At 48.1% G+C, this 27,715-nt stretch overlaps 4 protein-coding genes across 10 annotated transcripts; all 4 read left to right on the forward strand.

Annotated features, from left to right (window-relative positions):
- Positions 1-831: 831 nt before the first annotated feature.
- Positions 832-5,811, forward strand: ppp1r27a (protein phosphatase 1, regulatory subunit 27a). The gene is made up of 3 exons (XM_084678688.1): positions 832-1,731; positions 3,752-3,902; positions 4,188-5,811. Exons 1-3 carry the CDS (start codon positions 1,293-1,295, stop codon positions 4,306-4,308), a joined length of 711 nt encoding a protein of 236 aa, XP_084534814.1. The 5' UTR covers positions 832-1,292; the 3' UTR covers positions 4,309-5,811.
- A 377-nt stretch (positions 5,812-6,188) lies between these two features.
- mcrip1 (MAPK regulated corepressor interacting protein 1) lies at positions 6,189-9,882 on the forward strand. Of its 3 annotated transcripts, none has more exons than XM_084678711.1 (5): positions 6,189-6,301; positions 7,122-7,219; positions 7,816-7,931; positions 8,316-8,420; positions 9,005-9,882. In XM_084678711.1, the coding sequence occupies exons 2-5, from the start codon at positions 7,212-7,214 to the stop codon at positions 9,067-9,069; spliced, it is 294 nt and encodes a 97-aa protein (XP_084534837.1). In that variant the 5' UTR covers positions 6,189-6,301; positions 7,122-7,211; the 3' UTR covers positions 9,070-9,882. The 3 variants fall into 3 exon arrangements, with proteins under 3 accessions (XP_084534837.1, XP_084534836.1, XP_084534838.1); XM_084678710.1 differs by lacking the exon at positions 6,189-6,301 and adding an exon at positions 6,310-6,444; XM_084678712.1 differs by lacking the exon at positions 6,189-6,301 and adding an exon at positions 6,349-6,509.
- Positions 9,883-10,149: 267 nt separating this feature from the next.
- Positions 10,150-13,722, forward strand: alyref (Aly/REF export factor). Of its 2 annotated transcripts, none has more exons than XM_084678684.1 (6): positions 10,150-10,523; positions 12,028-12,156; positions 12,372-12,519; positions 12,670-12,736; positions 12,971-13,160; positions 13,421-13,722. In XM_084678684.1, the coding sequence occupies exons 1-6, from the start codon at positions 10,284-10,286 to the stop codon at positions 13,433-13,435; spliced, it is 789 nt and encodes a 262-aa protein (XP_084534810.1). In that variant the 5' UTR covers positions 10,150-10,283; the 3' UTR covers positions 13,436-13,722. The 2 variants fall into 2 exon arrangements, with proteins under 2 accessions (XP_084534810.1, XP_084534811.1); XM_084678685.1 differs by lacking the exon at positions 10,150-10,523 and adding an exon at positions 10,558-11,534.
- Positions 13,723-14,329: 607 nt separating this feature from the next.
- On the forward strand, positions 14,330-27,372 carry LOC146252902 (rho GDP-dissociation inhibitor 1-like). Of its 4 annotated transcripts, none has more exons than XM_084678697.1 (6): positions 14,338-14,451; positions 22,307-22,499; positions 23,112-23,198; positions 24,778-24,854; positions 24,958-25,021; positions 25,319-27,372. In XM_084678697.1, exons 2-6 carry the CDS (start codon positions 22,313-22,315, stop codon positions 25,516-25,518), a joined length of 615 nt encoding a protein of 204 aa, XP_084534823.1. In that variant the 5' UTR covers positions 14,338-14,451; positions 22,307-22,312; the 3' UTR covers positions 25,519-27,372. The 4 variants fall into 4 exon arrangements, 3 of the variants coding, with proteins under 3 accessions (XP_084534823.1, XP_084534824.1, XP_084534822.1); XM_084678698.1 differs by having other exon boundaries at positions 14,341-14,451; positions 22,304-22,499; positions 23,115-23,198; XM_084678696.1 differs by having other exon boundaries at positions 14,343-14,451; positions 22,304-22,499.
- Positions 27,373-27,715: the final 343 nt, after the last annotated feature.

Raw genomic sequence — 27,715 nt, forward strand, 5'->3', positions numbered from 1 at the left:
AGGCTGGGGGAGCCATTTGAAGGAGCCTGGCCCAAACACCACGCAAAACATGCTCCAAACAATTAATAACCCTCAGCTGTCGACTGGAATATGTGTAGCTCCTTCTGCAGCGCTGCAGACTGGAGAACGCAAAATCTTCAGCCACTCCTGTAGACTGTACTGGTGAGGGTGTGGATCAGACCCTCCTGTAGACTGTACTGGTGAGAGTGTGGATCAGACCCTCCTGTAGACTGTACTGGTGAGGGTGTGGATCAGACCCTCCTGTAGACTGTACTGGTGAGGGTGTGGATCAGACCCTCCTGTAGACTGTACTGGTGAGGGTGTGGATCAGACCCTCCTGTAGACTGTACTGGTGAGGGTGTGGATCAGACCCTCCTGTAGACTGTACTGGTGAGGGTGTGGATCAGACCCTCCTGTAGACTGTACTGGTGAGGGTGTGGATCAGAGCCAGTAGCCAAGCTTCCTCAGTGTGTGTGGTGGATAGGCCACTTCCGGATTGGGAGACTACACATACGTCAGATCATTCCACTCAGCTGTTTTCAAAATGTTTGTCCAGACTGATCAGATCATCAACATCTACATGAGAATAGCCAATAGCAGTTAGTACACACAAACATGTGTGTGGTTATGATACTTAAACAAGTGTCTTTTAAACAACTTACGTAATACAACTGTGTGCAATCGCACACATTTGAAAGTAAATCTGACCTGTTACAGTGTACGGGGGCTTGGGTGGGGGTGCTGGCACTGGGGGTTTATGAGCTGGAGGGTGGAGGCAATGCCAGGGAGCGTGTGACTGTACTGAGGGGTGGAGCAAGGCGAGGGACACTCACTTCTAAGCTGGTCATTCAATAGGAGGGATGGTGCCCCCAAAAATAGCCCAACAGAGGGAATATAGGGACCCGCTCCTGCCTGCCCCCTCAGAGCCACACACTGAGCAGAGACCGAGGACACAGTTACACACACAGGGAAAAAACACCTCGAGAAGAGCTAGACAATCGGACGGATAAACTGCAAGAAAGAGGACAAAGTGAGAGAGAGAGAGAGAGAGAGAGAGAGAGAGAGAGAGAGAGAGAGAGAGAGAGAGAGAGAGAGTCAACACCTTAAAAAGAAGGAGCAGTTGGGACTTGTGCAACAGGAGGGGACGTGCGTAAGGACCTTGCAGGACTACAGTCTCCGAGTGTCTGGATTGTTGCCCTGTGGATTCTAGAGTTTCCTTGGATTTCTCCCATTCCTCCTCCTGTTCCTCCTCTCTTCCTGTGAGAGGAGGTTCCGCCGTGTTTTCCGGAAGGATGAAGTACAGCTACAATCTGCCGGTGTCATCGTACACGCGCTACAGCCAGTACACACCAACACAGTACACCCCCACATACACACCTACACAATACACGTCAACCAAGTACACTCCGACCCACTACACACCGACCAAGTACACCCCCACAAACTACACCCCCACAAACTACGCTTCGTCTCTTTATACGCCGTCCCACAAGACCGTCTCCAGTTACACGCCGTCGTACAGCAAGCCTCCGCGCTACAGCTCTGCGACCCCGCGGGCACCGGCTAAGGCCCCGCCCCCGCCATCGGCGCCCGTCACCGTCAAGCCCGTCCGCGCCGTGCGTTTCCCTAATGACATCATCTTCCAGGACTGCATCCGACGAGGGGAGCTGGAGCAGATCGGGCGCTTCATCAGGGCGAGGAAAATACGCCTGGACAATGTCTTCCTGTCGGGTGAGGATGAGCAGCTGTCTAACCCTCGACTTTTAACCTTTAACACTTAACCTTTGACGTGTCAAGTAACCTAAGATCATCACTGAATCAAATTGTTTCAAATTTAATATAATTTTTATAGCCCTCAACAATGATTTAAATTCAATTGTTTAGTCTCAATCAGGTTGCAAGGCAGGTGGCAAGGCTGGTCTCCCCATGTGCAAGGGTGAGAGTGAGACAGGAGCCTGGCTGTTGAGAGGCCAGGGCAGAGGGAGGCCAGGGCAGAGGGAGGGCAGAGGGAGGCCAGGGCAGAGGGAGGGGAGGGGAGGGGAGGGGAGGGGAGGGGAGGGGAGGGGAGGGGAGGGGAGGGGAGGGGAGGGGAGGGGAGGGGAGGGGAGGGGAGGGGAGGGGAGGGGAGGGGAGGGGAGGGCAGGGCAGGGCAGGGCAGGGGGAGGGCAGGGCAGGGCAGGGCAGGGCCGGGCAGGGGGAGGCCAGGCCAGGCCAGGCCAGGCCAGGCCAGGCCAGGCCAGGCCAGGCCAGGCCAGGCCAGGCCAGGCCAGGCCAGGCCAGGCCAGGCCAGGGCAGGGCAGGGCAGAGGGAGGGAGGGTTGGGGAGGGCAGAGTGAGGGAGGGTTGGGGAGGGCAGAGTGAGGGAGGGCTGGGGAGGGCAGAGTGAGGGAGGGAGGGTTGGGGAGGGCAGAGTGAGGGAGGGAGGGTTGGGGAGGGCAGAGTGAGGGAGGGTTGGGGAGGGCAGAGTGAGGGAGGGAGGGTTGGGGAGGGCAGAGTGAGGGAGGGCTGGGGAGGGCAGAGTGAGGGAGGGTTGGGGAGGGCAGAGTGAGGGAGGGAGGGGGAGGGCAGAGTGAGGGAGGGGTGGGGAGGGCAGAGTGAGGGAGGGCTGGGGAGGGCAGAGTGAGGGAGGGCTGGGGAGGGCAGAGTGAGGGAGGGAGGGGTGGGGAGGGCAGAGTGAGGGAGGGAGGGGGAGGGCAGAGTGAGGGAGGGCTGGGGAGGGCAGAGTGAGGGAGGGAGGGAGGGCTGGGGAGGGCAGAGTGAGGGAGGGAGGGGGAGGGCAGAGTGAGGGAGGGAGGGGGAGGGCAGAGTGAGGGAGGGCTGGGGAGGGCAGAGTGAGGGAGGGAGGGAGGGCTGGGGAGGGCAGAGTGAGGGAGGGGGAGGGCAGAGTGAGGGAGGGAGGGGGAGGGCAGAGTGAGGGAGGGAGGGGGAGGGCAGAGTGAGGGAGGGAGGGCTGGGGAGGGCAGAGTGAGGGAGGGAGGGGGAGGGCAGAGGGAGGGAGGGGGAGGGCAGAGGGAGGGAGGGGGAGGGCAGAGGGAGGGAGGGGGAGGGCAGAGTGAGGGAGGGGGAGGGCAGAGTGAGGGAGGGGGAGGGAGGGAGGGCAGAGTGAGGGAGGGAGGGGGAGGGCAGAGTGAGGGAGGGAGGGGGAGGGCAGAGTGAGGGAGGGAGGGGGAGGGCAGAGTGAGGGAGGGAGGGGGAGGGCAGAGTGAGGGAGGGAGGGGGAGGGCAGCGCCACCCTCTTCCAGGGCCATGTATGGAGTGTCAGTGTTAGCAGCTACAACAGGAAGCAAGGAAGGACCCCAAGTGGACAAGAAGTATACTTCAATCTCATTTAAATGTATTTAATGAGGGCTTATGTTCAGTTTCATTCGAGTTTCATTTTCCACACAATTGGAAGTGTACTTGAAATGTACTCATTTTGCATATTCACATACTCATTGGCTGAACTGTCATGTATTTAAGTTTGTACTTATACCCATGTATGTCTCCACCTGTCTCTTTCCCTCTACATCTTTCTCTCTATATCTCTCCCTCTCTGTCTCTGTACCTCTCTCTCTCTGTCTCTACCTCTCTCTACCCCTCTCTCTCTCTCTCTCTCTCTCTCTCGCTCTCTCTCTCTCTCTCTCTCTCTCTCTCTGTCTCTACCTCTCTCTCTCTGTCTCTACCTTTCTCTCTCTCTCTCTTTCTGTGTCTCTACCTCTCTCTCTCTCTCTCTCTCTCTCTCTCTCTCTCTCTGTGTCTTTCTCTGTCTGCAGGTATGGCAGCCATCCACGAGGCGGTGTTGTCAGGGAACCTGGAGTGTGTGAAGCTGCTGGTGAAGTACGGAGCAGACGTCCACCAGAGGGACGAGGACGGCTGGACCGCTCTCCACATGGCCTGCAGCGACGGCTACCCTGACATCGCCAGGTTAGACACACACACATTCAGGCACACACACACATTCAGTCACACACACACATATTTACAATCCATTATGCACACATGCACAGATACATTTTTTCCTATTAAAGCTCATGAGAGGGATATCTATTACCAAGGAGGTCAATGCTTGATACAAAAGTCCACAGACCTTCCTAACTTGAATCACCTGACAGAACACAGCCAGCCAGGTCCAGACCAAACATGGTGTAGCCCTGGACTACCTGTGATCACGTTCACCTGAGCCCCTAACAGGAGCTGTTGTTCCACTAGGTACCTCCTGTCGCTGGGAGCCAGCTGTGAGGCTCAGAACGAGAGTGGGGAGAAGCCCTCTGACCTCATCGACCCTGAGAACAAAGACCTGGTGAAGGTGTTCCTGACAGGATGTGTGTAACAGGATGATGAGTCCTGGGGTAGGCACACAGATGGGTGGACGGAGGATGGATGGATGGAAATATGGACAGGTGGATGGATGGGTAGAAGGATGTGAATAGACGGATGGATGGATGGATAGATATGCGGTCAGATGTACTTCCCTGGTCCAGACACTGGGGGAAGTGGATGGAGAATGGACTGGTCAGGCTGGACACAGGAGTGGGAAGTGTGGGTCATGCTGTGTCTGTACCCCAGCTGAAGAGCTTCGCAACGCCTCTACACAGTTTGCTTTTCGGAGGGCTTATTTTTATATTCATATATCGATTTGGATACGCTTTGTAAAAGTGCCTTTATCTCGCTTTGCTTCAAAGAAAAGAATGACCTGCTGTTTGGTGCTTCACGCTGTACACACCCCATATCAATCAACACACACCACACCAACAAGCAAACCAAGTTCCATGCTTTGGTCTGAGGGTGACGTAACCACGACGACCTGATGCCAGGAGGTATTACCATCAGAACAGCGCCATCTACTGTTGCGCAACATGGCAAAATAAAACAAGCCACGTGCTTTCAGTGACGTGGCACAGGAATACTCGTGGTTCAGCTTAATACCAACAAGTAGCCAACAAGAACATCTGGATGATTTAACTCCCTGATCCCTACAGCTCAGTGGAATGTCATGTGACTGCAGATCAAGAGGTCACGTGTTTCAAATCCACTCCTGTACGTCGCTTTGGATGAAGGCGTCTCCTAATGGAATGTTTCAAACTTTGACTCGCTAGATCAGCGTTATGTCATACACGGGACTGTCATGGATGCTTCATCGGCACTATTGTGGAGTCTGCGCATACTGTGCCATCGACAGCAACAAAAACAACATTGTAGGTGTCTGTGATTTGGGCATGTAGTATCCATGTTTTGTGTAAACTGGGCTGAGTGCTCCTTCCCTGCAGGGCAGATGGAGAGAAACCCCTAGCTTTTTAGGATTTACCAAGACAGTGTGTTGATCTAGCCAGGTGTCAACAAGAAACACCGTTCATGCCATGTGTAACCCTGTGCTGTTGCCATGTGTGACCCCGTGCTGTTGCCATGTGTGACCCCGTACTGTTGCCATGTGTGACCCTGTGCTGTTGCCATGTGTGACCCTGTGCTGTTGCCATGTGTGACCCTGTGCTGTTGCCATGTGTGACCCCGTGCTGTTGCCATGTGTGACCCTGTGCTGTTGCCATGTGTGACCCTGTGCTGTTGCCATGTGTGACCCTGTGCTGTTGCCATGTGTGACCCTGTGCTGTTGCAGTGTGTCATCTCAGGTGGTGTTTTTAACATATCATGTTATACAAGTTCTACAAAGTGCATGTTATAACTAGGGTTATAACTGTATGTTGAAAGATCTACAATATTAATGGTATTCTGCTCATTTTAACTGAATGTCGTCAATGAAAGTCTTATCATTTTTTGTTTTGTTCTTGTTTTGTACATACTATGTTTTCATAAATAAAGCTGCTCTTTTTGATAAATATTACAATTCTTTTCACTTCTCGATTGATGATCTCGTGTTGATACACAAACACACGATACCACATACGTAGACTACAAACATATGTTTAAAAATCCCTGTAAGGACACACAAGTTTATTTCTCTTTATTTGTTAATTAATTCAAGCATAATTGGTTGAGGCAATAGTTTGAGCTCTCAGGCCGCACCGCAGTAAGCATCTGGCTGCCAGTTGTGTCCATCTTCAACAATATACACGATTCCACACTGATCGTATCATATTAACAGGGATCATGACATTTATTTTGCCAGATGCTTATACGTATGACCTTTGAACCACCGTGATGTGATTTGCAAGCTTCACCTTTAATGCTGACTTCGCACGATGTCACTTGTGCTCCACGCACCTGTGATGAATCTAACAACTGGTCCATGGTCAGCTATTGTCTCCATCAACACCGAAGTCCATTTAAAATAGAGCGTCTCTTCCCTTTCAGAACAGACTTCAGACCAGGTAGCTCTACTTCCGTTCACGTTGCCCGGAAATGATTGGTTGGCATTGGCAACGTTTTAGCCAACGATAGGCCTGGCTAACTTGCTGAAGCTATACTTGTTTGGGAAATAAAGAAAGCGAAAGGAAAAGGGATCTGAAGACAGGTTCTTAAATATATATATATTTTTTTTATAAATGTCCCGAATACATATAAACCATTAATCGATAGGTAATTTAACGGATTGTTAATACTAGCCTTGTTTTACGAATTTTGAGTGTTTGCAGAAAGAAAATCAACATGCAAGAAATGGCTTTTGTTAGCTTGCTAATGTGTACTGAAACAGCAACGCCAGATTACAGTACTGTAGGTCTTTCTGTGTAATTATACAGACTCGGCGTAAAATCACACATCCACGTATTACCGTTTTAATGTCAATGCTGATTTGTTTTAACAGGTAGTTTCAATTAGATAATTTTATTCAAGAAAAACAACGTGCCTTTTGCGACGCATCCAGCCATCCTGCTGTTTAACAATTAGCAAGCCTAGCTAGCTGAAAAGCTAACGTTAGTCGTTACTGTTATATATTGCGCTAGCTAGCTAGCTTATATGTTAGCTATTGACGTTAGCTTGATGCTACTAGCAAAAAGAATGTAAACAAAGCCCTGTTGTGTGCCGTTACAGTAGCAAATGTTTTACCAGTTAGCTAGGTAGCTACAAACGTTTTGTGTTTATCACTGTTGTCTTTATAATAGTTCCGTTGTGGACATTTGACAAGTTGCTGAATGTTCACTATTGTATTAATATGAAATGATTGAACGAACAGTCACATTATCATTTCAGAGGTACAACAGAAGCTATCAAACGTTTCTCTCTCCAACTCCTATCAGTCCACCAGAGAGGAGTGAAGAGGGAGTGCAGACTGCAAACAGAATGACAAGGTAACACGAAATATTAAGTCGCGTAAGTCCTGTAGCCTCATTCAGACATCTCTTTTGTAGTGGCTAATTCCTGGTAAACATTACATTCCAATCACTGGAATGTGGACAATAAGTGAAAGTACTTCAGGAAGAAATTGAACTGGCTGATCTTGATAGACCAGACGAACCATATTTTCATGTCCTGCTTGATCTCCTATACTTACAGAATGTGTAAGAATTGTACATGTTGGAGAGAAAGGAGAAGGAACACACTGCTGCCTGCCAGACAACCACTTTCCTCTCTCTCTCTCTCTCTCTCTCTCTCTCTCTCTCTCTCTCTCTCTCTCTCTTTCTCTTTCTCTCTCTCTCTCTCTCTCTCTCTCTCTCTCTCTCTCTCTCTCTCTCTCTCTGTATCTCTGTATCTCTCTCTCTGTTTGTCTCTGTCTGTGTCTGTCTCTGTCCCTCTCTGTCTCTCTCTCTGTCTGTCTCTCTTTGTCTCTGTCTCTCTCTGTTTGTCTCTCTGTCTCTGTGTCTCTGTCTGTCTGTCTCTCTGTCTGTCTCTCTATATGTAGCTTGGTCATGTATGTCTCCTGTTGAACTTGCTGTTTGTCCTCCAGCTCGGCTCCCAGAATGGTTAACAGCTACAAGCGAACCTCCAGCCCCAGATCCCCCACCAACACTGGGGAGCTCTTCACTCCAGCTCACGAGGAGAATGTGCGCTTCATTCACGACAGTGAGTAACTGTCAAAAGCCTCGCTTTGATCCGTTGATGTGTACTCGAGGATGGACTGCATGTCTGTCACGGAGCTCTGACCGTGTTCCAATACGTAATAATGCATCCCATAATGCTCCTTCCCTTCATTCTCAAAACTGTGACACATTGTAGGCCCTATTAGGTAGCATCTGCTAAATGAATACATTTGTAAATGTAAAACGTACCCACACCTAAGTCTCACATCAGATCAGCAACCCCCTCCATCAGACACGAAACATGCCACACAGCATCTCAGTCTGTTTTTCTGAATGACGTTGTCGTGACGATGTCGGTGAATGAACACGACTAAAAGGTCACGTGACCCTAACCGTGTTCTGACGCGTGTCATCTTTCCGTCCCCAGCCTGGCAATGTGTTGTCAGGGACATCAGATCACCGCAGAACAGCGAGCGCAACGACCGTGGACCCCAGGAGTACGTGGAGAAGAACCCTAACCCAAACCTCCATTGTACGTGTCAAAGATGCATCAGGGAGACTAACAGAGAAGAACTCTTAAAGCGCACTGGCAGTATTTACATTTATTCATTTAGCAGACGCTTTTATCCAAAGCAACATACAAGAGAGAGCTTTACAAAAAGTGCATAGGTCAATGATCATAAACAATGAGATGGCCCCAAAAACATTGCGGCCAGCCAGAACATGAAGCATACATTGTGAAAAGCAAATAAGTGCCAATGGGTGGAACCAGAAGAACTTGTAGTTAAACACATTTCAATTGAACAACATATTTAATAGTGTGTGAATACAGAGATTACAGGGAATCATCTAGAACAGTGGTTTCCAACCCTGTTCCTGGAGTGCCACTTTCCTGTAGGTTTTTGTTCCAACTGCAGTTCTAACTAAGCTGAACATCAACCAGCTAATTATTAGAATCAGGTGTGCTAAATTAGTGTTGGAGCCGAAACATACAGAAAAGTAGCTGTCCCGTAACAGGACTGAAGACCACTGATATTGAATAACAGTTCATATGCTTTTTATTTGTGTGCGTTCTTACAGAGTAGTAACAGTAACTTTGCTGTCGCTCTCCTCCAGCTTTTACACCAGTGGATCTGAGTGACATGAAGAGACGCAACACACAGGAAGCCAAGAAGTCCTAGTCTCGTCCTGCCAGTCCGGTAGCTTCTCTCTCCACCTCGTATCCTCTGGAACTTGATCCCACGCCAACCTCCTGTCAGCCTTCCAGCCTCTCTGGCCAGCTCAGAATATAGACCCATCCCTTCCTGTCTCTCTCTCTCTCTTTTCATCTCTCTTTCTCTATATCTCTCTCTTTTTACCCCCTGGATCACAACACGCTGCCCACTTAACTGTGGTCACAGTGAAGCTGATGTCCAGAAATGAACATCAGAGTTGATATGGTCCCCATGCTCTCTACCCCCCCGCCTCATATGGGTGGAATGCAAGAGGACTGGGATCTTCCTCTTCTCCTGGCTCTTGATTCCTAAGTCATGAGTACTTCATGTTCATTCAGTTTTTTTTTAATCGTGAACGGGACAGATTCAGAGTATCAATGACATGTGCTGACACAACCTGATGCCGAGGTACAAAACTGTACACAAACTCTTCACAGGGACACACACAAAAGACTGCAGTCTTAAATAGAAACCCTTGTTTTCTTATCAATCTACAAACATAACTATGGAGGAGAATGCTGAAGGGCTGACTTTTTTTATTTCTATATTTTTTGGGGAGAGGATAGTTTGATAAATGAATTGTAGATGTATTGGAATTTAATCAAGACTGTACAGGCGAGTTTTGGAAGCCAAATATTATTCAGTAGCGACGCCAACATTTTTATTGTTAATTATTCCCCCATTCAAATGGACTTCAAGTAGACTTCCTGTCAGTATACTGCCCTAAATTGACTTCCCGGCCTTGAAACAAAACATTGAATAAAAACTTTTACAATATTTCTCAATGCGTTTTTGTGTTGGTCTTTAGCTGTGGGCTCACAATAAAGCCTTAATACAATACCTACCCACTTTATTTCCAATTAGAGTGTGGTTCTAAAGCACAGAATATCACATGTATATATAAGAAAATTCTAAAAATGTAGTGGATTTAAGTGGTTCTTGTAGTGCCCATTGCCCAGAAAACTGGGAGGAACCACAACAGTGATGTCATCTTGTGCGACATACACAAGGGGAGGGACTCTCGCTAATAAAGATTAGCCGCCTCCCTACGTCACTTACGTATTTTTTCCCGGTTGAAGACTTCGAGAAGACAGCCCGCCGGCGCGTTTAAACAAGACAGGGACTAGGCTAGGCTATCTTTTTTTCCAAGTTCGCTGACAATATTGTTAAGCGTTAACATCATGGCCGATAAAATGGATATGTCTCTAGATGATATTATCAAACAGAACAGGGTTCAGCGAGGTGGAGCAGGAGGCCGCGGTGGAAGAGGCCGCGGCCGAGGAGGCTCTGGCGGGGGCCGAGGTGGGAGTGTTGGGCGAGGCGCCGGTGGAGGCTTTGGAGGCCGTGGTGGAGGATCCGGCCCCTTGAGGAATCGACCGAACCTGATCCGTGGTAGAGGCAGACCTACACCGTACAGCAGGGTATGAGAAAATTAGAGGAATGAGGAGAGGAAAAAGGAAAACATCGGGTAACCTGCAAAAGCCTGGTGGCCGCTTGCTGCTAGGCAATCGAGCGCTTAACCGTCGAGTTAACCTCGAATTATGAGGGAGGCTCACTAAATTGCGGTTGAGTTTGAATGGAAATTGAATGCTTAATGTGTCCTTTACCCCAACCCGTATGTTAAACATCTTTTTTTAAGAAGAGGCGTTGGAGCAAGCTAGCTAACGTTAGCCACACTGGCTAACCGGGATCATCTGCGCACGGCCTACATGGTGCCATTTTGATCCAGCATCCTCAAACCATCACCGAATTAGTTAGTCTTCAACAGTCGTTTAAATGTATCTTTCACCCCTTTCCCCCCCAAAACATCCGGCTGGTGTCCTGGAAACCACCGCATTGAAAATCCCCTCTACATTTGGAAGTTGCCCCCCCACCCCCGCACATTGGAGTAGTTTTGGTTCCAGCGCTCACATCTTGGTGAAGGCGTCCTTTGTTTGGGAGTGGCTGGCGGGTTTCTACAATCTGCGCTTGCTTGACCGACACCTAACCGGTGTGATCTTTTCTGGATTGAGTGCCTAACGGACTTTAACCCTGTTAAAAGTATTTTATTCATGTCCAATTTCAAATAATAATATAAGCAGTCATCACACAAGCCACTATCAAAATGGCGTGGTTTCAAAATGGACGCTATGATGATCCGCCATTGCATACTCTGGATAGGTGGCGATTCTGGTCACAGTCCAAGCCAGATATTTTCCTCTTAAATCACGGACACTTCATCCTTCCGAGCCTTCTTAAGGCGTTCCAATGAACTTTTTCGGATGAGTTCATCACTTCAGAGCACCGTTGGAGACGACCTGGAAGAGGGCTACACCAGTTCGGATTGTTTTCCCGGAGGTGGCAGTCTGGAGCGCCTTGGGTGGGAGGCGCAGATGGCAAGAGAACAGTGGAAAACGTGGTTAGCTTGCAGTAGCTAGCAGACCACTTAAGGGGTGGGCAGAGGATTTGAGATTACAACCGTTGGTGGTTTAGATGACGGCAATAGATAAAATGTGGTGTTGTGTGTACAACTTCAAATAGTTAGTTGTCAATGATGTGCTATCAGCTTGTATAGTTCTAGCACATTTGTTTCCACAATCTTTACAGTTGAAGTGTGACGTTGTGAAACATTTGTAAAGCCTCTGTATTCACACCCAGTTGTCTCACATAGTAGACTGTGCTAGATCTGTAGTAGGCCTATCATTTGTGTTAACGGTGGAAGGGATATCTGAAAGTTGGGGAGGGTATGTGTGGGAGTGTTCCTCGTGGGATGGGGGGGGGGGGGTGCTAGAGATCCCTGCCTTGGTCTGGCCTTGTGGAAGCGGAGCCCCTGTCTGCTTGCCCCAACACCCAGCCGCCCGCCTGCCTGCCAGCCTCCGTGTGGACTCTGATTGACAGAGACAGGAGAGCCTGAAGTCAGCAGGTGCGTTCTCTCGTCTGTTGCAGCTCCCGGAGAAATGGCAGCACGACATGTACGACAACGGCTTTAACGGAGGAGGCGGCGCCAGTGTGGAAACTGGAGGGAAGCTTCTGGTCTCCAACCTTGACTTTGGGGTGTCAGACGCAGACATACAGGTAATACTTGTATTTTGTATTAATAAAACACTTTGTTTGCCGTAGTCCCCCATAAACTCACTGCCAACATGAAATGATATATAAATGAAGTTGGCCTGTACTGATGAACCAAGATTCCCCCTACATTGAACCTTGAGGAAGACGGCGTCCTTGGCCTGCCTGTTAGCCACTGCAGTTGGTTGGTTTGCTCACGGGTGTTTGCCCCCTGCCTACAGGAGCTGTTTGCTGAGTTCGGGACATTGAAGAAGGCAGCGGTTCACTACGACCGCTCAGGCCGGAGCCTTGGCACGGCCGATGTCCACTTCGAGAGGAGAGCGGACGCCCTGAAGGCCATGAAACAGTACAACGGCGTCCCTCTAGACGGTAGGTCCTAGTGCCCGTCTTCAGGCAGCATCCATGACTACCTCCTAACTAGACTGAGGGAGTTGGTGGTTGTGTTTTCCACACTTGGACTTGCGTTGTGTTTTGATTTGTTTGGAGTTGGTGACTAACCACAGCACTCCCTGCTGACAGGTCGACCCATGAACATCCAGCTGGTTACGTCACAGATCGACACACAGAGACGCCCTCCTATGCAGGGGTAAGGAGCGCTAGGCGGTCTTGAGACTCGGATGAGGACTTGTGTATAAAATAAAATAAACGACAGATTAGTTTCATCCTGCTCTTTTTTTTTAAGGGTGTTTTCATTTGGCTTTGACTGCAAAGACTTAGAAAGGATTGTGTGGTTTTTTTCTGTCATTTTTAACCATCACAACTGGTAGAGACGGTCTGGTTATGGGTGACGTGTTGTAACCGGCTCCTGTTTTTGTTCCAGCCTGAACCGAGGAGGAGGAGGCATGAACAGGAGGGTGGGTGGGTTCGGGGGCATGCAGAGAGGCCGGGGAGGCAGAGGAGCACTTGGGGGCGGGGGGACCAGGGGCCGGGGCCGAGGAGTCCGGGGAAACAACAAGCAGGCACTCTCAGCCGAACAGCTGGACGCTCAGCTAGACGCCTACAACGCCAGGGTAGGTCTGGGCTGACGGGGATATAGGGATCGTTTTATTTTTCATATTAAGCATCCTTCCGTGTCGTGCATCTTTTTCATTAGCAAGTGTGCAGAAACTCAGCTTTTTTTTACATTTTAATTTGTTCAGTTATCTACTCTCTTGTCGGGTGTGTGTTATAACTGTGCCTGAAAGGGTTTCTTAATTAGAAGGGTTCATTTCCAAGACCTCCAGAGGTATCGTGTAGTCCATGGTGCTGATGTTGTCTCTCCTGTCTGCAGATGGACACCACCTGAATATCCTGTTTGATTGCTGCCCTCCTCTCCGATCTGCTGTGGAAGGAAGGCTTTGGCAGTTCAAACGTGCATAATATTTTACACTTGGATGTCTTCTAATGTGATAATTCGTGTACCAATCTTGCTCCTTTTAAATGCTCAGTGTTTTTTACAGATTTGTTTTTTTCTTTTTCTTTTTGAGAAAAAAAAACTGGTTTTGACTGTAGGTAGAGTAGGACCTTCCCTGTTGTTGATCCTGCCACTGTAGATTATTGTAATAAAACCTGCAGTATGCATTAACCATACCATCACTGACTCCTGTTATTGATGTAACTCAGACAAGTTCAAATTGGCCAACGTGTTCAGTTTGAGATTAACCGTCCTGGAACTCACCTGCTGAAATAAGTTACGTTAAAACTATGTCTTGACAGTTGACTTTCCTAGTGGCTCTTTTTTCTTATCTAGTGAGTTTGACTTGGGTTAAGAATATTAAAGGTGGCTCCATTACTATTGTTCGATGAATATTACTCCTTCACTGGCTGAACAATCAGACATTACTGTCGAAAGCTAGCCAGCTATGATTAACCGATCAGGATTTTTAAAAGCCAGCGCTATCGGATCAATGTATTAAATTATTAAAAAGTATTGGTGCAATAACTGTTGTAACCACTAGATGTCACCACTGTCCTATAAATTGCAACTTTCTTAGATGGATATTTGATTCTATGCTCATATCCAGGGTAAAGTATGCAAATGTATTGCAATTCAAATTAAGCTAAAATAATATTTAACAAATGTATTTGTCATTTTTACTTAACTACAGATTCTGTTAAGTATTTTACTGCTGCGAACATGGATTAAAACCGTACTTAAACGGAAATACTGACCATGTCGAAGTCCATTCTGTACATCGCGCGCGACAACGTTACACTTTTTTCGAGTTTCAGTATTCCCGGAAGAGCACCGTAGACAAGCTCTGCCGCTCCCTCATCGCCATTCACAGGCGCGTTCTTCAGCGTACTAGGAGCAGCAAAAAGGTAAGGGCCGAGGAAAATAGTTTACCAACTTCTCTTTGTTATCACTTTCAATTTAAACGAATTTATACTGTAAGGGTCGGTTCAATTGATGTAGATCACTCACCGGTGCAGTGAACGTCAGTTGGCTTGTAACTTAGTCTAGCTAGCCCACTTACACAACGCTAGTTGAATGACTGAGCATGTAGCAGTAGCTAACTTATTCAAACTTAATTAGCTGCTCAATATATATATATAAAAAAAAACTCTGGTGTTGAATGTACTGGGGAAAAATGCATTGGTTGTATCTCCATTGTATTGAATATTTGATGTCTTGTAAGTCCCCAAGTTACACTATGGGTTTTTATTAAAGTTGGCTCCGAGCTTTGAGGTTGGAAAGTCATTGAAAGAGCAACATGTATCCATCATTCACCTTCAATGAAGTGATTTAATTTAATTCTTTTCATTTTGAAGTAGTGTAAGTACAGTTCGTGGACCACGGCACTTTGCATGAAACGATCACATTTGTTTAGTCCCTAGTCCCAAGGTGCACATGGGATCATGTCATCCTAAACTGCATGAGCGAAATATTAAGCTCTGGCTCTCATTTTATTTGGCAAAAATCTACAGAAAAATTTAAACTCGTCGAGTGACTGACATTTTCTGTATTCACTTCCTGGATCTAGCCTAAACTTACCTTATCACCCAATTTAACCCTGAAAGTGACAGGATAGACCTGATTCAGTCAAATGTTAGCCACTTTGACACACTCTACTTTGATATTTGTGATGATTTTTGCTTTAGTATAGATCGATGTGATTAGAGCGACAACTTATGCGCAAGCTAACACATCCGCAGCGTGTCATGCTCTCCAAAGTCTACGATCTCGCTGAAGTTTACGGCTCTTCCTTATGCGAAGCTTCCCTTCCTGTGGCAGTGTGCGCGCGTTTGCAGTGGTTTCATGTCTGGACTTGGGACAGAAGTATCATGTTTTTATTTGATAACGTATAAAGTGGTTCCAGTTAATCTACTGCTAATGAGTTATTTCTGGGGGCCAGGTACATCTGGTAGTCTATGGATGAGTTAAGCGTCCATCAAGTGTGCAAATCCGTGTGTGACAGAATATACCTGGGATATCCACGTTTCCGGAGGTATGGAGAGGCTTGATGAATAGTCTACTGTTCTCCCCTAGACAAAAACCAGGCCAGGGGTCGATAGATAAGTCTGTATCTCTAAGAGTTGTTATCTCAGACTCTTTCTCTCCGTCTTTCTCTCTCCCCCCTGTCCACCATGAAGTGTCACAACAGTCCTGACCCTGTTTCAACTCAGACACTCAGAGGTTTCTGTCTCCTTAACAAACACACACACACAAGCGGAATTATCATGTAGAAGGCAAAACAATTAGCATCTCGTCTGTGTTCTTGGGTCTAGCTCATTGTGCTTGCATGAGCCTTAATACCTCCCCCTCTCCCCCTGGAGACTGCAGCCATGCTGACAGCTCCAGGCACCAGGAAGTGAATGCCTCCCGTTCTAGAACTTTCCGGTTTAGAGACCAAGGGTGTACCGGAGTGAGGGACAGGGTTAGAATGTCGAATTTAGAGCTCTGGACAAGCCTGTGAAACTGAGAGAGTGTAGGTTGTAGCTTTGTTAAGAGGTCGTACGTTGGACCTGTTTATATCTGGTTATGGATATGTGGGAGGGTTACTTCCTCTCTGCACTCCCCGGAGACATCATGTCATTTCATCAAGTGTCTTATCCATCACGATGAGAGGGAGACGATAGCAACTTAACGAGAGCAACTACCTGCTTTGACCACTCTACAGCATGGTTGTTAGTTGGCTGGCTGGCTGACTGTTTAATGCCAGATGCTGCGTCAAGAAGCAGGTCCTGACCTTTCATGCACACACACGTATGAATACTGTTTGACTCCCCTGGAGTGGTTTACCTTTTCAGATGGTGTGACAGAGAAAAGATCAGGAAACTATCGCTGTTGTATTTCATCTCCTGTTTCTCATCCTCTTTCATGATTGTCTTCCTTTACTATTCGCTGCTGTTTGTAACTTTCTAACTGCCCCAGCCCCTACAGCCTCTGCCCCAACCTCTGCCCCAGACTTACAGCCTCTGCTCCAGCCTCAGTCCCGGCCCCTGCCCCTGCCTCAGCCCAGCATGGGCCAAACGGTTGACATTACATCAAACCTGCCTGCCCTTCCAGCCAAACCCCCACATACGACAGACCTAAAGCTCAGAGAAAGGCTTCAGCTCTGTGGAGAAAGGCTTACAGGTCATGTGGATGTGGATCGCACAGACAAGCCCTGAACAAAAACTCTGCCTTAGCACTGTGGGTTGGGTCCTCGTCTCTGAGGCTGATATGAGTCACCAAGCTCTCTGCAGAGGAAGCAGGAAACTCCTTGTCATCCTGGTGAGATGCATGCTGGGTGCTCTCCGCTCTGCAGAAGGCACGGGCAGCCTTTACACCGCGTGTCACTGTGTCACTGTCACATATACGAATGCTATCGTTTAGCAGGCGTTTTTTCATCCAAAACGACGTGCAGAGACTTGAACCTGGGACCTCTTGATCCACAGTTAGATGGGCTGCACTTGTTGGTGTGTGTATGAGAAGACTGGTGCACTGCTAGAAAGTGTGTGTGTGTGTGTGTGTGTGTGTGTGTGTGTGTGTGTGTGTGTGTGTGTGTGTGTGTGTGTGTGTGTGTGTGTGTGTGTGTGTGTGTGTGTGTGTGTGTGTGTGTGTGTGTGTGTGTGTGTGTGTGTGTGAGAGAGAGAGAGAGAGAGAAAGTGCGCGCAGCAGATTCAGACCCAAGTGGATCTGCTTCATCATCCCAACCAGCTGCCAGATCAGTCATCTAAGATCACGCTGGACTACCTCACCCTAATCCTCCGAGGTGTCCCTTCATCTGTGTACTGTACATTCCTCCTGGCCTGTGATAGGCTGGGCTAATCACAGTACCAAACCCAGGCCTGCAGACGACCTGTGATTCCCCAATCCCCACTTCCTCTTTCTGGGCCAACAGTTGACTAGCAGTCTTAGCAATCTTCTTTTAATAAGTCTGTCACAGCTAAACCAGCAGTGAGTCTCTGTAATGAGAGGGAGAGAGAAAGATTCTCAGAAGCAAACTTGGCTCTGCCCTGTGTCTCCTACCAGACTCGCCAGGACAGTGAGCGAGCAGAACTAAGATACTGGCTTCAACATCGCCCCTCAATGACATCACTGTCTTATTGTCTTGAGAATGCTGTCTATCAAACATGTCACTGACAGGCCTGCTGGGGGTCGGGTGGGCTAAAAGACTGGGGCTATACTGACCTTCGTGAGAAGTTGATTTTAAAGAGAGTAGCTGCAGCTAGCTAGTAGCTAACTACCGAGTGGCACTGAACAGCACTTTCTGTTCCTCCACACACACACACACACACACGCTCCAGCCTGCAACCCTGGTCTCCAGTCCATCCACACGCAGACATTCAAGGACCCCACCCAGGGCTAAGAGGCCTTGCTGTCTCTGTGAAAGCCTGTGTCCCTCATGCTGATCCTCAGTCTCTCTGCCTATCAGAACACTCATGGAGGTTGTCATGGGAATCCCCGGAGGTGTCTCCCCTGACACCTTCAATCCCTGCTCCCTCAGACCTGATCACCCCCTAATCCCACCCCCCCCCTTAATCTGATTACCCAGATCGTTGCTAAGGAACAGGGCCTTAATCATGTCTCAGGCCATAGCAGGATCTCTGTGTTGGGACCTCTACGTCCCTGAGCCTGATAATCTCCCAGGGATGAAGGGGGGAGCTGGGCTGGGGGGGAAGTCACAGGGTCAAAGTTCAGACCCTGGCTTGATCAGACCAAGTTGGATACAGCACTGTTGACTAGTTGACATGGGGTGCATTTGTTTTGTTAACCCGGGCTAAGACTGAGCTGATGGGAGAGGAGACCAAACGGGGATCAAACCGTATACCCTTACCACAAAGCTTACACCCCTAACCCAAACACATGCCCAGGTCCAACCCTTGACCCCAGAACAAAGGAACGTATCTTAGTTTGGCATCCACAGTTCATGTGTTAGCTGCTGAGAGTAGAGCTATGACGTGTTACCATGTTGTCGAGCACCGGCCCAAGATGGAATGACCATCGGGAGATAATGTTGTTGTTGTTGTCATGTCATGCTTGTTAAACAAGGCTGTGCAGCGTGAGGTTGCGGCTGAAAGGCGTCCATTGAGCTGCCTCCAGGTCTGATTGTGTGGTCAGCTGATTACCGGAGCGTCGTTAACAACTATGCATGGCTGCAAACTGCAGAACCCAGCTGTGGCTGCATAGTATCAAGTTACACATTGATAACACTGGGATGACATCATGGCCACAAGAGGAAGAGGTAAGGAAGGAAGGAAGGGCGAGAGGGGAGGACAGGAGGGAGCCTAAATTCCAGAAAGTTGTCAAAGAAAAGTGTATTCTCCTTGAAACGGAAAACAATATTTGAACTCTGATTTGTTTTCAAACAACTGATTTATCAAACTAGATTAAGTTGAGGTATTTTGTGTCCTTTTTTAGACCGCACCCATTACTCACTATGGAGTTTGCTCAGTATCAATCTTGAGTGATTGTATCTAATGTTTGTTCTGCTGACTACGATTTGGTCCTCACGCCTCTCATTTCTGACCTGGTCATCATTGTTGTCTGTCAAGTATCCCCTTGCCTGTCCTCGCAGGCTGAGAAACGATTCAGCAAAGAACCACAAACAAGCTCCTGAGGTTCTCTAAGGAGAGAGAGAAGAGGAAAGACGAATGCATATCAACCTCTTTCTGTCCTCCCACACCTCAATCAGAAACCACGCAACTTGCGCACACACAAACACACACAAACACACACAAACACACACATATATATATATATATATATCTGAGATGCCAAAACACACAGCAGAAGAATGAACACAGTATTGAAGTAAAACAGGAATTTCAGCTTTTTATCGGAAGCCCATAGAATGCGCTCCAGATATTTTTTTCCAAGCCAGTTCCTGATTGGCGGAGGGCCCAGTCTGTGTGTAAAATGCAAAAGATACTGAATGACTACGTCAGGATGGAAGACAAATGGGCAGAGAGAGAGCGAGTGAGATCGAAATGGGGAGCAAGGAAGGAAAGAAGATGTTTATTGTGGCTGCAGGTTCATCACTGTCCTCAGGTGTCTGTGTGTGTGCGTGTAGCCAGTTTGCAGGTGTGGGGGTTCAGGACTGCTTGTTTGCTGTGGTGGGTTTTGATGAGCTGTTTCTCCCTCTGAGTCTCGCCTGTTAGCCTGTGGTTTCACCGCTAGCTGTGTTACCTCTGTGGTCGTGCCGAGCTCACGGGGAACGACACGTGGCACAACGTCAAACGTGTGTGTGTGTGTGAGGGAGGGAGGGAGGGAGGGAGGGAGGGAGGGAGGGAGGGAGGGAGGGAGGGAGGGAGGGAGGGAGGGAGGGAGGGAGGGAGGGAGGGAGGGAGGGAGGGAGGGAGGGAGGGAGGGAGGGAGGGAGGGAGGGAGGGAGGGAGGGAGTGTGTGTGTGTGTGTGTGTGTGAGGGAGTGTGTGTGTGAGGGAGTGTGTGTGTGTGGGAGGGAGTGTGTGTGTGAGGGAGGGAGTGTGAGATGGAATAATGGAAACATTAGGCTTGTTGTGTAACTGTTCTCACACCTGAGGGGACCTGTGGTTTTATTGTGTTATTCTCTCTCTCTCTCTCTCTCTCTCTCTCTCTCTCTCTCTCTCTCTCTCTCTCTCTCTCTCTCTCTCTCTCTCTCTCTCTCTCTCTCTCTCTCTCTCTCTCTCTCTCTCTCTCTCTCTCTCTCTCTCTCTCTCTCTCTCTCTCTCTCTCTCTCTCTCTCTCTCTCTCTCTCTCTCTCTCTCTCTCTCTCTCTCTCTCTCTCTCTCTCTCTCTCTCTCTCTCTCTCTCTCTCTCTCTCTCTCTCTCTCTCTCTCTCTCTCTCTCTCTCTCTCTCTCTCTCTCTCTCTCTCTCTCTCTCTCTCTCTCTCTCTCTCTCTCTCTCTCTCTCATATATCATATCATATCATTTGTTTTACCCTATTTTACTACCATGCACCCCCCAGACACACAAACCGAGAGCAAACACAATTATCAGTCCAATTTAAAAATACACTTTACACATAATGTGAGGGCTAGGCTTGAAGTTTCATTTCCAATTGTTGGCGAGGTAGTTTCCTGTGTGCACACACACACACACACACACAAACTTACGTCATCCAGTCCATTGTTCTCTCTGCGTGGTCAGATTAACAGATCCTCAGAGATGCACCAATTTCTCAGTTTATTTACACCGTAGTAATCTCTGCTCCTGTCTCATTAGCTTGACCCAGCCTGGACCTCAGTTCCACTGCCAGGTGATTTAGTGTTTCTGCAGAGTTGCAGGCACGTAGCTGGAATAGTTTGAACAAAGAGGCCCAGAGGGGGAAATATGTTGAAAACTGCTGGATGCTGTACAGGTGTTCCAACAGCTTTATAGGCCTTCTGCGCGCGTGTCTATGTGTGTGTGTGGGGGGAGGGGGGGGGGTGTTATGGTGTTTGGAGCAGTGATGGATGACCAGCCTGTCTTAATACTCTGTAGACTAAAGCCCCCGTATCCTAACCAGGCGTAAAAGCAATCTGGATAGGAAACTGCTACGCAGAGAGGAGACCCTATGATATTGTTTAGAGTATTTCCAGCAGGAGGTTTATTGAATCTCTCTCCTCTCTTGTCACCACTAATGATGTCGCACTGGTCGATGTGATTAACGTCATCCGGGCGGACCAGTAATTGGGTGATTCTGCACAGCTGGAGGCAACTGGCCATGTTGGCAAAATTATCTTAATTATCTTCCCTCGTTACCATTAACCGAGTTAGCGTTGCTTTCAACAGTTGCACGGCGAGTTTTAAACTACGCTTCAGCCAAGCTAGCTGTGTCCTAAGATTAGCTGCCTTTCCACTACACAACAATAATAGCAAGGCCAGCCTCTCAATTCAATTCAGTCGAATTCTCCTTATTTCTTCGGACCCCAATACAAGCTAAGCTAACTTGATCTGTACTCTAAACATACATTAGCCAAGTTGGTTTCCTTTATATTGTGTTTGTGTGTAATTTATTCTATGCGCCGTTTTTGTCTGTGTATCTAAACCCAGAGTCCGTACAGTAATGTTTTGAATTGAATGACGAGGTAGTTAAATTAGTTATCTTCCCCACACTTGTCTACTCACTACTTTAGCATAACAGGACAATAATAGAAGTAGCAGGAGTTGTAGGAGGGATTGAGAAGTAGCAGGAAGGGAGGGAGGGCTGAAGTTTAGATAAAGATCTGTAAATGGACCACCCGGCCTTATTCTTAGCAGGACTCCTTAAATTCACAACCTGCTTACGGACACACAAACATCCACGTCCTTCTGAACTCCCTGGAGAATGGAGCGTGTGCGCGGGCTTGCGTGTGGATTCGTTTGAAGTCTGCTAGTTTTGAGCCAGGGGACCAGCCATACTGAGTATATCCTGGGAAGGTCTTGTCAACCACGGTTCTGTAGTCAGCCGACGGCTACTTGTGACGATAAGTGCTATGACACGTCCCCACCTTGGGACTTAACGGGTTAATCCTCCTGATGGGTAATGAGGGTAATGAACTTGAGCAGAGGGACTGGCGTTAGTTGTTCAACAAAGTCGGTAAAACATTGCTAACTCTCTTTTATAGCTTAATATCTAAGGAGGGACAACGTATAAAGAGCTAACTGGAAAATATCATCTTACTGTCCTGTATCTGAAGGAAACTTGACGTATTTAGTTAGTGATTGGTTTAGTAACATCCACTGTCTCTCTCTCTCTCTCTCTCTACCTCTATCTTTCTCCACCTCTCTCTCCCGCCCCTCCAGCAGGACACGATGGCGGAGCTGGAACCTACCCCTGAGCAGCTGGCAGCATTGGCGGCAGCGAACGAGGAGGAGGGGGGGGTGAACTACAAGCCCCCCGCCCAGAAGAGCCTGGCAGAGATCCAGGAGCTGGACAAGGATGACGAGAGCCTGCGCAAGTACAAGGAGGCTCTGCTGGGGAACGCTCAGGCAGCTGCAGGTCAGTCTCACACACACACACACACACTCACACACACACACAGGAGGAACAAACTCACACACAGGTGGAAGAATCTTGATTTAATTTCCCTGCTGTCATATTTTCTACTCTGTCAGCAGGCTCTCATAACACTGATGTGTGTGTGTGTGTGTGTGTGTGTGTGTGTGTATGAAGTTATGAACCAGACATGTCCAGACTGAGACCACACCTCCAATGCTGGAGGCTTTGTTGATAACAAGCCAGATACACACACACACACACACACACACATGCTGGGAAAGAGGTCAGGCTGGCAGTGTTGTTACTGTAGAACTATCAGGGACCCCAGCCAGAGTATCCAGGTTCAGTCATCCAGCTGACCTTGGGGTTGTAGCATACAGCCTCTGGGAACCTGTCATCTCCACGATGGGCTCTGCTTCAGATGAACGGGGTCATGGCCGTCCTGTGTTTGATGTCTCAAAACAGCCAGCCAACGTCTCAACATCCTGTAGTATAGTCAGATCACAGGTCAACAGGAGATGGCTATGTGTTGGGGTGATCTGTGGTACAGGTGACCTCTGTTTTAATTGTGTCCTGTGTGTGTGTGTGTGTGTGTGTGTGTGTGTGTCTCAGTAGACCCCAGCGCCCCCAACGTGCAGGTGACCCGCCTAACCTTGATGTGTGAGACCGCCCCCAACCCCCTGACCCTTGACCTCCAGGGTGAGTAGCTATCTCTCTCTCTCGTCTCTGTCTCTGTCTCTCTCTCTCTCTGTCTCTCTGTCTCTCTGTCTCTGTCGCTCTCTCTCTCTCTCTCTCTCTCTCTCTCTCTCTCTGTCTCTGTCTCTCTCTCTGTCTGTCTCTCTCTCTGTCTCTCTCTCTCTCTTTCATCTGCATCTATTTATTTTTCTTTCTGTGTTATTTCTGTTTCTCTCTTCATCCCTTCTCTCCCACCTCCCCTCTTCTCTTTCCCTCTCCCTCTCCTCCCCCTTGCCTCTTCTTTCCCCTCGCCCCCTCCTCTTTCCTCTCCATCTCCCTCTCTCCTATCTCTCCCTCCTCCCCTGATCCACGGTCTACTCTGGGATGTGAAGGACTGGGTAAAGCCTTCCTTGACAGCAGGAACACGAGCGTAGCTCATATGTTCCACATGAAAGCGTTGGGAGGTTGGAACCAAAGAGTCCAGATGTCTGTTTCCAGAAGATGTGGTAGCAGGGCTACACAGCCTCATATCCTCTGGTTCAAACAGCCTCATATCCTCTGGTTCAAACAGCCTCATATCCTCTGGTTCAAACAGCCTCATATCTTCAGGTTCAAGCAGCCTCATATCCTCAGTGTCAAACGGCCAGGACAATGTGCTCAATTCGATCCCTTCTGTCACCTAGGGTCAAAATATGAATGATGAAACACGTACATTACCTTTGCATATTTGTACTTATTGCTCAATGCTCATGGTCACTGACATGGGGGCTGCTTTGGCTAACATAATGCATTACAGTGGATTGCAAGATCAGCTGTATTTGGATGTATGCTACATAGTTGGTTGTCATGTAGAATTTCATTGAATTGAACAGATTTAAAGATGACTAATTGTGTAATGATGTGCGAACAATCGCAAAGACGGATTTAGTTTGTTTTAGTGACAGTTGACTGTTTTAAGGAGTGACAGTTGACTAATGTTAACATTCAAATTTCCGTTGTTATGATGTTGTTTCAACCTTGATATATCCAGCCTGGACTGTGGCTCGTGAAATGTTCTAGAACTTAAGAACTATCCAAACAGGCAAGTTACCAAACATTCCAATGACATTATAAAACATTTGGATGACGTTGATGAAAGTGGATTAAGCTGTCTTGGCACATTTGAGTTTTTTGAGCTCGTCTCTCCTCGGCCCTGCGAACACAAGCCCCAGGAAGGCCAGCAGTGTGACCTGCTTTTGGGGACGAGTCATTGACAATGGAATTGTTTTTATTGAAGGTTGTTAGTGAGGTGTTTCCTGTGCTGCGACGTGAGGAGGCTGTCCTGGCATCACGCAGCCCTCATCACACACACACACCCCTGCTCTGTCCTGTTACTGTGAATCTGGTTCAGTAGAGGAGCTGTGCTTGCCGCCGCCTGGTGGACGTACCTGTAACTGCAGACACTTAACTGTAAATCTGGGTTTTGAAGGCTTTGACTGACACCTGATGCCTTCTGTTCTCCATCCACCTCTTTCTTTCATGTTTTCTCCAACTGTCCTTTTTCTCCACCCTCCCTCTCCTCTCATTATTTCTTAATTGCTGTCTGTCTGTCTGTCTGTCTCAGGTGATCTGGAGGCCTTTAAGAAGCAGTCCTTTGTGCTGAAGGAGGGAGTTGAGTACAGGATAAAGATCAGCTTCAAGGTGAGCTGCCTGCTCTGGGCCCTGGGTCTGCTTCAGAGTGTTCCGGTGGGATCTGGATGGTTCCGGTTCTGATCAGAACTGTTTCTGCTTCCTCATTCCTCAGGTGAACAAGGAGATCGTTTCTGGGTTAAAGTACGTCCAGCACACCTACAGGAAAGGAGTGAAGAGTAAGTTCTACAGCCAGCCCTCTCTCTCTCCCTCTCTCTCTCTCTCTCTGCCTCTCTCTCCCTCTCTGTCTCTCCCTCTGTCTCCCTTTCTCTGTCTCTCCCCCTCTCTCTCTCTGCCTCCCTCTCTCGATCTCCCTCTGTCTCTCCCTCTGTCTCTCTCCCTCCCTCTCCCCCCCTCTCTCCCTCTTCACCCTTCTACCCCTCTCCCTCTCTTTCCCTCTGTATCTCTCTCTCTCTCTCTCTCTGGGAGCTTTAACCCATGTAGATTGACTCCTGTCCCCTGCTGTCCTCCCCTAGTTGATAAGTCAGACTACATGGTGGGCAGCTACGGCCCTCGGCCCTCTGAGTATGACTTCCTGACTCCTCTGGAGGAGGCGCCCAAGGGCATGCTGGCCCGCGGCACCTACAACATCAAGTCCAAGTTCACCGACGACGACAAGCACGACCACCTCTCCTGGGAGTGGAACCTCAACATCAAGAAGGACTGGAAGGACTGAGACCGCTGCACTCGCCCTCCCTCCCTCCCTCCCTCCTTCTTCTTCTTTTTTGTTCTCCCCTTGAGATGAGAGGTGGAGAACTCCTCTCTTTACCTCCTCATCTTTTATCCATCCCCTCTTTCCTTCTTTTCTTTCTTTTTCCTTCTTTTCATTATTTTGGGATTCTCGATTGATGCCGTTGATGAAGTGATGAAGGGTCCGTCCATCCCTCTTTCATCCTCTCATTCCATAACTTTGTCATTCCATTTCTTCTCTTATTTTATTCCTTTTCTAATGAGTATCGAGTCTTGACAATATATTTGTATGGAAACGGCAAACAATGTTCACAATCATGGTTTTGTGTGTTGACTTGTTTGTATATAAAAGTACAAAAAACACTTAAAAAAAACAAACAAAAAAAACAGATTGATCTGTTGATGCTCTTTATATGAATATTACTGGAGTAGATTTGTGAATTTCATTGTCCTTTTCACTCATTCATTCCCTTTTTCAGTTTTGCCTACCTGTTTGTCTGAATTTTATATGTGACCATGTTCTGCCTTAGAGAGAGTAGTAACCATGGGCAACGCTGTTGTTGACCCGTGTCCATGGTAACTGGTAACTAGTTCTAGAACCTGTCTGTGGATGCTATGATTGAACGTTACCCGGCCTCTTGTACAGAAACACTTGAGTTTCACACCTGTGGCTGTTTTGTAATGATGTTACCTCTAGCCAATCAGAGGCCCTCTAGCACCCTGGTCATGGTGTGGGCGGGACTTCCCCTCCCTCATCCTGAAGCCTTGTGGCCTTATAGAAAAATCTTCGTTGGAATCTCAGCAGACAGTCCTTGATTTCTTCCTCATCACCTGCTTCCTTATCTCTGTTCAAAGCATCAGAAGAGAGGGACTGAGGGGAGGATGCGAGGAAGGAGTGATGAGGCTCAGCCCAGGTGCAGCTGGTATAGTCACGTAGGTAGCCTTCACAGTCCTGACAAACCAGGAAGCAGTGAGACATGAGGTTAGATCACTGCACCACTAGGCAACTAGGAACCAGCGGACACCGGTTTTATAACCTGGTGTCACCGAGGAGGGTGGAGTTAGTACCTTTTCAAACTTATATCGCTCATAACAGGGTAAACCCCACCCGTGGGGGCTGGACCGTGACACGTAATGGCAGTCCTTTTTCTCTAGGGGTGTAATTCCACCAGGTGGTTTTGTTGATGACTGTTATGTCACTGTTTGATCACATTGCTAGCTACATTGTTCATGTTAAGGACCTGGCTCACATTGACCACATCTATTTTGGTAAAATGTCTTCTAACCAGACATCAATGTTGTCAGGTGACCCAGACTGCCTCAAAAGATAGGTGTGTGTGTGTGTGTGTCATCTGGGCAGTGAGGAATTCCACACAATGGCTGTCCCAGAACTCACCTTTATTCCCCCTCTGCTGTAGAACATCCATCAATGTCTGTGCCTTTTATATAACAGCTACCATCTCCACACACACACACAGGCCTGGGCTGTACTCTACACCTATATCCCTCTGAGGTGACAGACATCAGATACCAAGAGAGGTGTTAGCTACAGTGTATTGTGTCCCGACTTTGAACTTTGACCCCCGCGTAAATACGCACAGGCCTGTACTTTATCCAGGCCCTCTCCAGGCTTCATATTTGTATACACTCCAGTGTCATGGTAACGTGTCCCGTAGTTCAGCTGGTTAGGGGGCGGTCTCACAGTACACCGAATCAGGTGTCCATGACGATGTTACCGATGTTTCCTCCGGTTGGGATTCTGTCTGTGTATACGTTGTGTGTTTGTACCAGCTGGCAGATGTCTGCTCACCGTGTTGACAATAAAGTGTTGAGACCCGAACAGCTGCCTATGTCCTCATTCTGTCCTAGAGACAGACCTCGGGTTGGTTAAGGCCAAGGACGGTAGCTCCACAGTGCGAATTATACAACAATAATCGGGGGGGTCAACTTCTTCTTCAGGGTGTAAAGTAATATTTACGATTACAAGTATGAACGATATATGAATTTATCGACCCCCCCCGACCTGTTGTTTTTACCTGTTTTGGGGGGCCAAGTCTTAATTAGGAGGGTCAAGCCCCCCTGTAATTCAAACCTTGGGTAGCTCTAACTATAACAATATATATTTACGTCCACAACCTCGGCGATTACCTTCTCTGCCATGTCATCAGCAAAATACATTTAAA

Source organism: Hypomesus nipponensis, chromosome 17 (genome assembly GCF_054491055.1).
Source record: "Hypomesus nipponensis isolate SF chromosome 17, ASM5449105v1, whole genome shotgun sequence".
In the NCBI taxonomy this organism is placed as follows: Eukaryota; Metazoa; Chordata; class Actinopteri; order Osmeriformes; family Osmeridae; genus Hypomesus; species Hypomesus nipponensis.